The sequence below is a fragment of the Sciurus carolinensis genome, chromosome 11, assembly GCF_902686445.1.
Source record: "Sciurus carolinensis chromosome 11, mSciCar1.2, whole genome shotgun sequence".
Classification (NCBI taxonomy): Eukaryota; Metazoa; Chordata; class Mammalia; order Rodentia; family Sciuridae; genus Sciurus; species Sciurus carolinensis.
In genome coordinates, this window is record NC_062223.1 from 15,884,957 (window position 1) to 15,897,839 (window position 12,883).

A 12,883-nucleotide genomic window follows, 5' to 3' on the forward strand; every position below is an offset into this window, starting at 1 on the left:
CATGTTTTACATTAGATCTCTAGATCTGTCCATCCTACATATGTACTAGTTTCTATGCTCTGATTTACATCTCTTCCTTCCCACCTCAATTTTGTTCTCTATCTTTGCTTATTTGATAATTTTTAAAGATTCCACATATAAGTGAGATCATATACTATTTTTTCTGTTGTCTTATTTATATATTTCTAGGTTCATCTACATATGGCAGGTTCCTGTTCTTCTTTAGGGCTCAATAATATTCAATTGCATATATATATATATATATATATATACACACACACACACATATGTATACATATCTGTAGATACACCTCTATCTATCTATCTATCATCTATCATCTCTCTATCACTTACTCCATTTGTCCATCAGTGAACACATAAGTCATTTCCATATCTTGACTATTGCTTCAATGAATACAGGAATGCAGATGTCTTCATGAGGTGGTAATTTCACTTCTTCTGTATATATGCCCCAAAGAAAGATTTTTAGGTCATATGGTGTTCCTATTTTTAATTTCTTTAAAAAGTTCCATATGGTTTTCCATAAAGGCTCTATTAACCTAATTTTCCATCAATTGTGTACAAAGGCTCCCTTTTCTCCATACCCTTTCCAAGTAGGAATAGTTATTTTAGAGGAGGAAACCATTTATATCCATAACCCCAGGCCACCCAAGCAGTAAAAGCCAGCCCAGGAACCAAACTCAGTATGGCTCCCGAGTCACTTAATCTGTGACTAGATGACCGAGGACAGGGCTTAACAAATATTAACTCAGGAGCTGCAGCACGAGTTCTTGACTGTTGTCTCAGTTTCCTTTTCTATAATTGGAAAGAATAATAATTGTGTTAATCAGCTTTTCATTACAGTAACCAAAATGCATGATAAGAACAACTCAGATGAGGAGATGTTTATTTTGGGCTCAGAGTTTCAGAGGTTCAGTTCGTGGTAGGCTGAGTCCTGAGCTGTGGTGAGGCAGAACATGACAGAGGCTGTGGCGGAAGAGAGCTCAGCTCATGGCAGTTGGGAAGCAGAAAGAGGGGAAAGGGCCAGGGACCCATCGAGTCTGAGGCCACACATCCAGTGATCTGCCTCCTCCCCACTGGCCTGCTGTTAACACCCAGAACTCCATTCAAAACATTGATCCATCAAATGGATTAATCTACTGCTGAGGGTACTGTGCTCATAATCCAGCCTTTTTACCTCTGAACATTGTCATGTTGCCTAACACATGAACTTTGGGGGAGACATTTTTAGATATAAATCATAACCATAATGTTGTTTTGTTTTGTATGATTATGTCAGGATTAAAGGAAATATCCTAAATGATATGCTTACTGTACAGTTTGGAAGATTAAGTATTTCTTAAACATATTTTATGTTTGGGTGGGTAATCATTACCTTATAATGACATCAGACTCTGCACAACACTCTCCTACTATGATCCATGACATAATTCTGTACCAGAACCCTCCCCATTCCTTAGAAAACCCCCAGAGAGTCAGTTGTATTATGAGTTTACACCCTTTTAGCTAGTCAATTCCAAATGAGATTCTTGCAGGAATCTCAGATACTCACCCAATTCCCTGGGTACTTGCTGGACTATTGTTGACTGGTGGCTTCCCCTAAGGACACCCAGATGTTTACCCAGAGATCTTGATGATTCAGGTTTTTCTGCTTCAGTGGGTTTCTGAGTGTCCTTAATCCTCTGCAAAAACAAAACCAGAAAATGATTAGAACTTTCTCCTCTGGGAACCCAAGTTAAGTGAAGTGTGAAATTGCTCTGAGTTACCCTTGGTTTGGGCCCCCAGTTAACCCTTACCAGGAGAAGATGAGCCATCTCCAAACCCACAAACTTGCTAAAACTCTACCTGAGTTGGTTAGATAACTGTACTTAAGTTCAAGTGAAAGGATTTAACTTGAGCTATCTTGAGAAAAAAAGCAAAGTGTTTGATTGATATAAGGATCAATAAAAAATACAAAAATTTTCAGACAGGAAAATTTGATTCCAAGAAAAAAGGTTGGATCCCGGAGATGGAAGGTTGCTCTTTCTATTACTTTGCTTTTCCTGTACAGACAAGTTTGAAAACGAAAACAGAAACAAATGTATGCAGTGGTAAAATATATATGACATATTTATCACTTTAACCCTCATGAGTGTACAATTTGGTGGGATTAAATATATTCACCATGTTGGGTCACTATTCCCAGTAATTACTTCCCAAACTTTTTCATCTTCCTGGACACAAATTCTGTACCCATTAAACATTCACTCCTCATCCCTGCATCCCGCTCTTGGAAACCTCTCTTCTATTCTCTGTCTGTATCAATTTACCTACTCTAGGTATCTCACATCAGTGGAATCATATAATACCTGTCCTTCCACATGACTGATTATTTCATTGAACATACTGTTGTCAAGGTTCATTCATGTTATAGCATTTATAAAAATTTCCCTTCTTCATGGTTAAATAATATTTCATTGAATGTACTTAGTACATTTTTTTCTTTTTATCTATTCACCTGTTGATGGATCTATGGGGTTTTTCCACCTTTTGGCTCTTGGGAATAATGCTACTATGAATATGGGTATGTAAATATCTGTTTGAGTTTCTGCATTTAGTTCTTTGGTGTGTTATCTCTAACAGCAAAAATTCTGAGTCACATGTTTAAATTTTTGAGGACCTGCCAAACTGTTCTCCATGGTTGTTGTACAATTCTACATTTCCACTAGCAAAGCAAAAAGGGTTCCATTTCCTCCACATCCTTATAGATAGTTGTTATTTTATTCACATATATTTATGAATAAAAATATATATATATAGCCATCATAGTGTGTGGAATGGTATTTAATTGTGGTTTTGATTTGCATTTCCCTAATGGAGGATGATATTGAGCATCTTTTCATGTGCTTATTGCTCTTATTTATTTATTTATTTATTGAGACAGGGTGTCTCTAGGTTGCTTACAGCCTCACTGAGTTCCTGAGGCTGCCTTGGAACCTGATATCCTCCTGCCTCAGCCTCCTGAGCTGCTGGGATTACAGGCAGGTGCCACCTCGCCCAGCTAATTGCTCACTTTAAAACACAGCTCTAAATTTTTACATTTCTGTTATTCAAGAGGCCCCTGGGGGGCACTGTGATCTCTTAGTCACAAGTCCAAGTTTGTCAGGGTAGTTTCTAAGCGGGTCAGGTGAGATGCCGACTTCTGAACCAGTTATGGCAAGATGTGTAGCTCAGCGGTGGTACCAGACCATCCGGTCTGGCGTCTCTGTCGGAGCCCAGAAAGGGTACAAGAAAGCAGTTAGAGAAGTAACTATTTTGATGTAGAAATGCAATTTAAAAAAAGTCTTTATTTTCTTTTACTTGTATTAGAATGAGACTCCTGACTATAAGCACCATGCCAACGTGGTGAAATTCTTCAGCAAACTCTCCACGCGGGCACAGAACACCTCCTACGCACAAAGCAGCAAGTCCAGCCGCACTTGCCGTGCTTAGTTTTCTGACGGCTGTCACCTAAGGAACGTTTAGGCTTCGGCCTTTCTACTTGTTTGGGTGGTAACTTTCGCATGTCCTTATTCTGCGGGTAACAAATTGATCTGCTCTTCTTAGAGGGGAAGGAGATAAAGGCTGTTTGTAGTTTGCAAGCTTTTATGCTTCTCTTTCTTGATCTTTTAGAATTTTCCTCTAAGATGGGGAGAGTTTTGAGGCAGCGCGTGTGGGAGGATTTAGAAAGCCTTGTCTTGTGGGCGGCGGGCGAGGGCCAGCGGAAGAGCTTTGGTAGGGTGATGTACAATCATCACTTTGCACAGAAACTTTCCTAACCTACCCAACATTTCCACAAGGGAGTGGTAAGATAGACACAGGAAAGGCCTGAACGGTGGCCTTTCAAGAGAGGTTAAGTCGTCTATCACTCTCAGGTGATGCACGTTAATGATAAAGAGATGAAATGATAAAGAGAGGCCTCGGTTCAAGTCTCAGTTCTCTCTCTTGCTAGCTACGTGATTCATGATAGAACCTCTCTCTTGCTAGCTACGTGACTCATGATAGGATGCTTCAGCTGAGTCTCACCTTCCTCGCTGTAGGATGGAATGAGGCCAACTTACAAGAATGTCAAGATCAAATGAGATATGAAGCACCAAGTTTCTAGCAGATAGAAAGAAGGAGTTCAAAAGCTATTGAGGATGTTGTTATAATGGGTATTTTTAATAAGTACATTTCCCTATCCCCATTATTGCCAAAATTCTTTCTTAGTAGCCTTGGTGGGTGATGGACTCTTGACCACGTCAGTCTTCACAAGCATAGTGAATTTTTCCATCCATATTTCTATTCACTCAACAAATTAAGTCTTGATTCTTGACTAATGCCCAGAGACTATGATTGAGCTTGAAGGCACAAAGGTGATATAATAATCTTTGGAATCCAACAACTGACCACCTCGGGGGTGGTGGTGGTGGGGTCTGGCCATATAAAGAGATAATTCAATGAAGAACTAAGTGTTCTAGTAGAGTTGTTTACAAAGGAGTCCAGACCTGAAACCCGAAGAGTTATATGAACACCTCATTGCATGGGGCAATTGGAAGAGTAAGAATCTGTTGGGTGAAAAGGAGGGATGCTCTTGGAAGCATTCCAACTCAAACTCATAACTCACTGAGAGGTGAGAACCAAGAAAGAGCCTGCCCCGTGGTGCACACCTGTAATCCCAGCAGCTCAGGAGGCTGAGGCAGTAGGATCGAGAGTTCGAAGCCAGCCTCAGCAGAAGCAAGGCCCTAAGCAACTCAGTGAGACCCTGCCTCTAAATAAAACACAAAATAGGGCTGGGGATGTGGCTCAGCCTGGGTACAATCCCTGGTACCCTCCGTCTCCCGTCCCCCAAAAACGAAAATGAGAAAGGAAGATGAACGAGTTGGGGAAGGGGTGTTTATTTGTGGCTTTCTTTATTATATATGGGACTTGAATTTGCCATCCTACTAGGAAAAAGACAGTGTCCTAATCCACCCTGCTTCACAGAATGTTGGTCCTTTGGCTCCATACTTTTTTTTTTATATATTCAGTCAAAACTCATATAGGAAGAACATTACAGTTCAACAATTTTACTTCAACTCCCATTAACAATGCAAAAGATAATGAACATACACTTCCCCCCAAACATTTCCTCCACTCCTTTATAATTTCTCCTTCCCACCCGAGCCCTTTCCTACTCCCCACGCTGTCCCTATGGATTGTTTAAATTTCTCAGCATACAGTAACTATTTTCTCCACATCGTCTCCAGCGTTTATTATTCTTTGTATTCTTGATGACTGCCATTATTATTATTATTATTTTCTTCTGGTATTGGGGAGTACACCTAGGGCCATTTAAGCACTGAGCTGCAACCCCAGCCTTTTTTTTTTTTTTTTTGATTTCGAGACAGGATCTTGCTAAGTCGCTGAGACCAGCTTTGAACTTGCCTTAGCCTCTCAAGCCTCTGGGATACAGGTCTGCCCCCACACCCGGCTGATGACTGCCATTCTTAACAGTCTCTTTTGAAAAGCACAAGTGTTTCACTTTGATCAAGTCCAATTCATAAATATTTCTCCTATGGATTATACCTTTGGTTTCTTATCCAAGAAAACTTTGCCTGTTGTCACAGATTTCTGTCCAGTCTTCTAAAATTTTTATATTTTTAGATTTTACCTTTAGCTCTATCCCTTCATTGAGTTAATTTTTGTGTATGATTTATAGCATGGTCTAAAGTTCATTTTATTGCATATGAATATTTAATTCTTCCAGGACTGTTGTTGAAAATTATAAACCAATGTTTGTACCTTTGTCAAAAATCAGTTGGGGGGAATGCAAATTAGTACGGCCACTATGGAAAACAGTAACGTGATTTCTTTCTTTCTTTTTCTTTTCTTTTTCTTTTTTTTTTTTTTGGTAGTGGGGATTAAACCCAGAACTGCTTAACCACTGAGTCACATCCCCAACCCTTTTTATTTTCTATTTTGAGAAGGTCTTGCTAAATTGTTGAGGCTGGCTTTGAACTTGCGATCCTCTTGCCTCATCCTCCTAATCTGCTGGGATTACAGGTATGCACCACCGTGCCCAGCATGTGATTTTCAAAAAAATAAAAAATAGAACTACCATATGGTCCAGGTATTCCACTCCTGGGTACATATCTGCAGGAAATGAAGTCATCACAAAAAACATACCTGTATACCCATGTTTACGGAGCACTATTCACAATAACTAACATATTGAATCAGCCTAGGTGCCATCAGCAGATGACAGACAAGGGGGAAAAATGAAGTATTATTTAGTCATAAAGAAGAATGAAATCTTGTCATTTTCAGGAAAGTGGATGGAACTGGAGGGCATCATATTACGTGAAATAAAGCAGACACAAAAATACAAGTATGCATGTTTTCTCTCCTATGTAGAAACTTAAAAAAAAGAAAAAAGAGCTAAAAGTAGAAGGGACTTTCAGTGAAGGGACAGGGAATCAGAGGGAGAGAGGACAAAAGGGAGAGCAAGAGAGGGCACAAGGAAGACATGATCAAGGCCTGATATAAGCATATATGCAAATGTCAGTGAAATGCATTAATTTGCATAATTAATATTGGTTAATAATTATAATAATAAAAATCCGTAGTTAATGTATATGCAATTCTATTTCTGAATTCTGTCCTGTTCCACTGATTTGTGTGTCTGTCTTACCAACAATCACATCCTGATTATTGTAGCTTCATAACAAGTTCTGAAACTATATATTAACACATAGCCAAATGAATTTTAGAATCAGTTTACAATAACGGCTTGCTGAGTTTTTATTGGAATTGAATTGAGTTAATCATTCTTCGCACAGGTGCAATAATTCCAAACAAAATTTATGGAAACTGAATCTAACAATATACAAAAATGATAATAAATCTGATGAAGTAGGATTCATTGTAGGGAAGCAAGTTGTTTGAACCCAGGGTCTTGTGCTTGTGAGGCAAGCACTCTACCAACTGAGCTATATCCCTGGCTCACAAGTTTGTTTCAATATTTTTAAAAATCAGTCAATTTAATTCAAAATACTAACATGCTAAAAATGAAAACTCACATAATTGTCTCAAAGACAAACACTTGACAAAACCAATATTTATTCCTGAAATCTCTTAGCAAGCTAAGAAGAGAATAGCACTTCCTTACCTTGATAAAGGGCATTTAAAAACATTTGTACAGCTAACATCATATGCATTTGATGTTAGTATATGATGCATTGAAAGCCTAATGGTAGGCTTTCGATGAAAATATGTATTTATTGTTGTTGTTGTTTGTGGTCCTGGGGATCAAACCCAGGGCTTTGCACATGCTGTCATATCCCCAGCTTTGACCATGCAAAGTTCTTAAAGGAATCTTGGGGAGTCCAGGTATTGGTGAAGCACCCTGGAGAACCACTGGCACACAAGAATCAGGATTCTCTCCATGTGGTTCGGAGTGGTGGGGATTTCTGACCAACATTCTTAGAGGTACAAACATTGGAGTTTGATAAGGGGTGGGGGGCATGTGTTCCCATTAAAACACACTCCCTTTCCTCAGTTTTAGTTCCTGGTCAGTAATCAGAGAGGAACCTAAAGTCCAAAGATTTCAATGTGTTGGCTTTTTAGAAGTGTCTGAAAATAAAAGATTCCTTGCCCCCATTTTTAAAAAAGAAAAGCCTGATCATTCTTTGGTCTCTTTATATTTAGTTTTCAGTAGTTTAATTACATGTCTGGGTGTGTTTTTTTTCCTATTTATTTTAACTGGAGTTCACTGAACTCAACTCAAAAGTGTAGGATCCTCACCCTTTTGGCTCTCTAAGTAGGTGATTTTCTTTACAAATGGTTGGGGGGAAAACTCTGATTCTAAACAGTGAATCTGAATAATAAGACAGCTCTTGCTTCTGCTGCAGGTAGTTGTGAAGAGGAAGGGAAGCAAAGGGGTATTGCTTAGGGATTCACCTGCCTCCAGCTCCTGGCCAGCAGGTTCACAGCTCGGTTGCTTAGTAATAACTGGACCTTTGGGAACAGAAAGTGAGGCAGCCTTCTGGAAAACAGCCTCAGAATGCACAGAGTGAACCGGTCAAGGGACAGAGCCACCTGCCTGAGCATGGGACCTGGAGGGAGGGACTTGACCTCACACTCAGGTCTCAGAAGTTTGCACAGCCTGAAGTTCTATCAGGAACTTTAGTACCGCATTTCTGGGAAAACAAGCCAAAGCACCTTTTAAAATCAGCATCCTCAGAGCATATATTTCCTGTTCCGGAACAGTCTGCTGCTTCCTGTCTTTCCCTATAGACCTTTGCAGAGTCTGAATGAAAAGACAACTTTCAGGTGAGAACAACGGAGAATTGATGATCTGAGACCCCTCATCTCCTTTTATCTCCTTATTGAGGAAAAATGAGCAAAATACTCCTGTTGGATGTGGATAAGAATTTCTGAGCTCACTGGGGCTGAGAATTTTTCCAGAAGAAATGAAGTTTTTCCGTTGCAAAAACCTACTTCAGACACAACTGCTGTGTGCAGGGCAGCTTGCTAGATCTGTCAGAAATCCTTGACTGGATGAAGCCAGGTTTGAGTCTGTATTGATGAATAAATATGAAGGGACTTGGGAACTTGCTATCAGTGGGTGGGAGACAGAAACTATAACGGCACCTGAAAGGGGCATACTGCCTCAGGTGACATTTATTTGACACAAGCCATGCAAACCTTATCTTATGTAATCTCTGTAGCATTCTAAGGCAGTCGACTTTACCTAGGGTAATTGACCTATGGGGAATTGAAGTGCCCTGTTCAGTCATGAAGAGACTAGAGTGGATTCTCACATGGGGACTGAAATAGAGAGGAGATGAGTTGTTAACTTAAAATCAAGAAAAAGAAATCTAAATTTAAAAGCTCTTCTATAATGCTACTGCCTTGTTTTTCCCTTCTAAATTTTTATCTTTATATATGAGTTGTCTATAAATGTGCACATGAAAACTGTGTAAATATGCTTTGCACAATTTTTCCCAGAGCATTTCTGTTCATTGGAATTGTTTTCTTTGGACAAACCTTTGACTGTGTCAAAGGTTCCAAGTGCCTTTTACAGGACTTTGCTCATTGCCCATCTGATGACCCACCAGAGTGTGTGCCTTCACTCTCTCCCCAGGTTTTAGTCAAGTATACTAGTGAAACAGCGTATTTGTGTCTTAAATATGCATGCTGATACTTTAATGTTACATCTTCAGTGTTCTGGTGCCAATTTCTATTTTATTATTTTCTTGTCTTCTTCTGAGGTGTTTCCAGCCAGACTGTCAAATGAACCTTCCCAAATATTACACTTCTGTTCTGAGACTTTGATTCTTGGCACGGGTGCTTCTGTTCTGTTCTGGAGCTATTTAATGCAGTATATGGTAACAATACCCATGCCTTTCAAGAGGTGACCTTCGATTGGTAATTTCTCTTGGTCCACTTTGGGTTGCTCTAACTAAATACCACAAACTGGATGTCTTACAAACAAGAAAACTCTACTTCTGACAGTTATGGAGGCTGGGAAGTCCAAGATTTTAGTGCCAGCAGCATCCATGTCTAGAGATCGCTTGTTTTTTGATTCTTTGATGGTGTTTTTCTCCTGTGTTCTCATTTGGTGGAAGGGATGTTCTCATACCAATCCCAAAAATTCTTACCTGGTTAGCATCATCACCTCGGGGACTAGTATTTGAATATGCTAATTGAGGGAGGACATAAACATTCATATCATAGCTTACCTGTTGAATGAATGGAAGAATCTTTTAATTTGGGGAAATGACTAATTAAATGATTATATTAATATAAGTAGTTTGTACATTCCATCATTAAGCAGATATGTACTTATTCCTTAATGTGTACTAGACAATGTGATAACCTTTGAGAAGGAATGGATTAACAATTTGAATATTAGTTTGTGTCCAGTGAAATTAACAAATTAGAAGGCAGACCCTAATTCATTGTTACCAGATTTGCAGGAAAGAGAATGATTCATTCTGTCTGAGTTGAGGTATCTCAGAGGGAGTCAGTCAAGGACAAACTGGCATTCATTAGGACTTTGGAAAAGGAGCGAAAACTGGGTTTTGAAGATAGTGTAGGAGTAGGACATAAATAAAATGGAGATAAGTCAGAGTACTAAAGCAGGTATTGAATTAAAGAAATGTTCTGGGGTCTTATGTGGAAGAGAGAGACCATAGATGAGATGAGTAGTCAGCACTTAGTGGTTAAAGGAATGTTTACAAGGGGCTGCAGATGTAGCTCAGTAAAATGCTTGCTTGACATGTACAAGGCCCTGAGTTCAGTCTCCATCACTACAAAACAACAAATCATTTAAGCAGATCCTACGAGGCCCAGAACCTGCTCCCAGAAACTACATTCACAATGCAGCCTCTGCCTCAGTGGGTTTGTTTAAGACTCTCCTTCCCTTAAATTATGAAGGGAGTTCAAGGGTCAGTGAAAAGTCTGTTGTTGCCCCCAAATGATTGACAGAAAATCTTGGGGAAACACACATAGAAAAATCAAAGCATTCATTATTCCAAGCTTCTCCCAATATATGAAAGCCATAGACCAAAAGGTTGAGTGACGTCTTCGGTAATTGGAGCCAATAGAAACTAATATCAGCACTATTCCTCCAAGTACAGGTCCTAGTTCATCACCCCCAAAAGACCAGCATTCCTAGATGCCACCTGACAAGGAGAAGCATGCTGTGACCCATTCTTCAGATGCTTGCAATTTGCTGCAGTAATTCAAAATGTAGAAACATTTCTTCATACTTTTTAGCAACATACACTGTACAAATCCAACCCTTAGGTTTAGGGAAGGGGCAAGGTTCAAGAAGAGATGAGAACTGGGGGATAGGGTGAGTGAATTGGTTTCAAATTTCACTTGGTAATAAAAAAGAAAATGACATATTTTGAATAATTTTCATACCAAAATCACTACTTCAAAATGTGTTGAAATCTATACCACTGTTGCACACACATATAAATTTAATTCTTTCTATGTTGCATTTTGTTTTTAGTTTTGCGTATGTTTTATTTCCCTTAGTAGAGTATGAGTTCTTAGACAACAGGAAGCATCTATTATAGTTTGTTATGAGCTCACAGTGGCACTTACCCACGTATGTGTATCAGTCAGGGTCAAAACACAGGATCAGAAACAGAAGATCTGTTGTAAGGATTTGACTTTATGCAATGGTGTTTGCTAGTTAAGCAGTTTCTGGAAGGCTGTTTCTTCTTTTCTAGTGCTGGAGATTGAAGTGCACACAGGTGTTGGGAGGGAAAATGGATTTAAAGTGTGAGAACACCCACTGGAATTCACAGGGGCAGACAGAAACTTTGCAGTTCTTGCTACTGTGGCCTTGGCAGTGGTTGTCTTTCCAGGCTCCTTCATTATGGAGCTGAATGCACACTCTTGACCAGGATGAGAGAAGTCGATGGTTAATCTGGGGGAACAAGCTGGCAGCTTTGTCTGAAGAGGTGACCAAGAAAAATGGTTGCTGCTCTTATTTGCCTCCAAATATCTCACTTAAATCTCTCTTGTGGTCCATGCTACCCACAAACCAGCAGTTAAGTGAATTGCATGAAATACTGTTCTGCCTGGCCAAGGTGGTATCTTACAAAGCCACTGTACCAAGTTCTCAAACAAAAGAAATTCCAGACTTAGGTAAGGAGAAATTTTATTTAGAGGATTATTGCAAAATGGGGGGAAAGGGCCTATTGTAACAGGGAGATTTGTCAGACCATAATATCTAGAAACATCTGAAAGTTAGAAAAGAGAAGATCTTTTCTTTTATAGAGAGAAGTGAGCAAGAGAGGGTGATGGAGAGGATACCCTCATAATAAGGAGAAACTTTCTGCATGCCAGAACTCAGGTTGAGGGTAAGTCAAAATCTAGAGTTCTGTGAGGAACAGAAAATCAAAGGGTGGACAGTTGGCTAATAAAGTATGGACTTTGTTCTGGGGCTGGGGGTATGGCTTGCCTGGCATGCACAAGGTCCTGGGTTCAATCCCCAGCACCACAATAAATAAGTAAATAAATAAATAAAAACTTTGTTCTGATGGCTCATCGAGAATGAATAGTTAAGCATTTCTGAAGGAGAAATAGACAGGGTGAGGGAGAACTCAGGGTGGGGACAGGGCTAGGGAGAACTCAGAGACGGGAAGTGGACTGAGGGACCACGGTATCAATAGAGGCTCAGAGGACATGTCCCTGTGTTCAGCTTATTTTTGCTGGGGGCTGTTAAATAGGGATTATAGCTGAATGGACCTGGAGGAAGGAGAGAAAACGAATGAAATTTTGGTTAATAAGTATAGTCTTATTAATTAATTAATGGGTGATAGCAGTTCAGCTCATTTTTTGTGAAGCAAAGAATGGGGCATCCGAGGATCCACATTTGAACTTGTCCTAGGGCAATAAGAAGGAAATTGGGGAATCCTAAGTAAGGAATGGACACAAATTGGATGGAGCAATTTTTCAACCGTTGTTACTTTGTTGAATCATAACCCTTGAGTAAAGCTCAACATTGTCAGTCCCTCAAAGAACTGTATCTGTTGAAATACACTTCAGCTTTACCCACTTGGTCTGCCTTGAGAACGAATTCTATGAACCTTCTTGGAGACTGATTTGAAGGATATTGTTGAGGATTTTACCCACAATAGCAATGATTCCTGAATAAGACTATATAGAAAAAAATACTCTGCAGATGTGCTTGAAATAATACAGAGCAAATGAAACCCTCATCTGCTGTAATAAGAACGCAAAATGGTGTATCCACTTTGGAACAAGGCAGTTTCATATGAAGTTAAACATTCACTTACTGTGCAACTCTTGAAGTGCACTCTGAGGGAAATAATAACATACAGCCACACGAAGATTTGTA

At 39.5% G+C, this 12,883-nt stretch overlaps 1 protein-coding gene across 3 annotated transcripts in view; it reads left to right on the forward strand.

The window, feature by feature from the left end:
- LOC124958706 (glycine N-phenylacetyltransferase-like) overlaps positions 1-12,883 on the forward strand; it is a 38,313-nt gene that overhangs the window by 9,540 nt on the left and 15,890 nt on the right. Inside the window, exons 1-2 of one of the 3 annotated variants that reach the window (XM_047517058.1) lie at positions 7,260-7,488; positions 7,911-8,331. The exons of 1 other annotated variant lie outside the window; for it this stretch is intronic. Coding sequence is in view for 1 of the 2 variants with exons in the window: in XM_047517057.1 (XP_047373013.1) it covers positions 11,862-11,882 (21 nt within the window). In the remaining variant the exon portion in view is untranslated. Of the gene's footprint in view, positions 1-7,259; positions 7,489-7,910; positions 8,332-10,831; positions 11,883-12,883 lie in introns of those variants that run through there. One more of the 3 variants, XM_047517057.1, reaches the window with a different exon arrangement.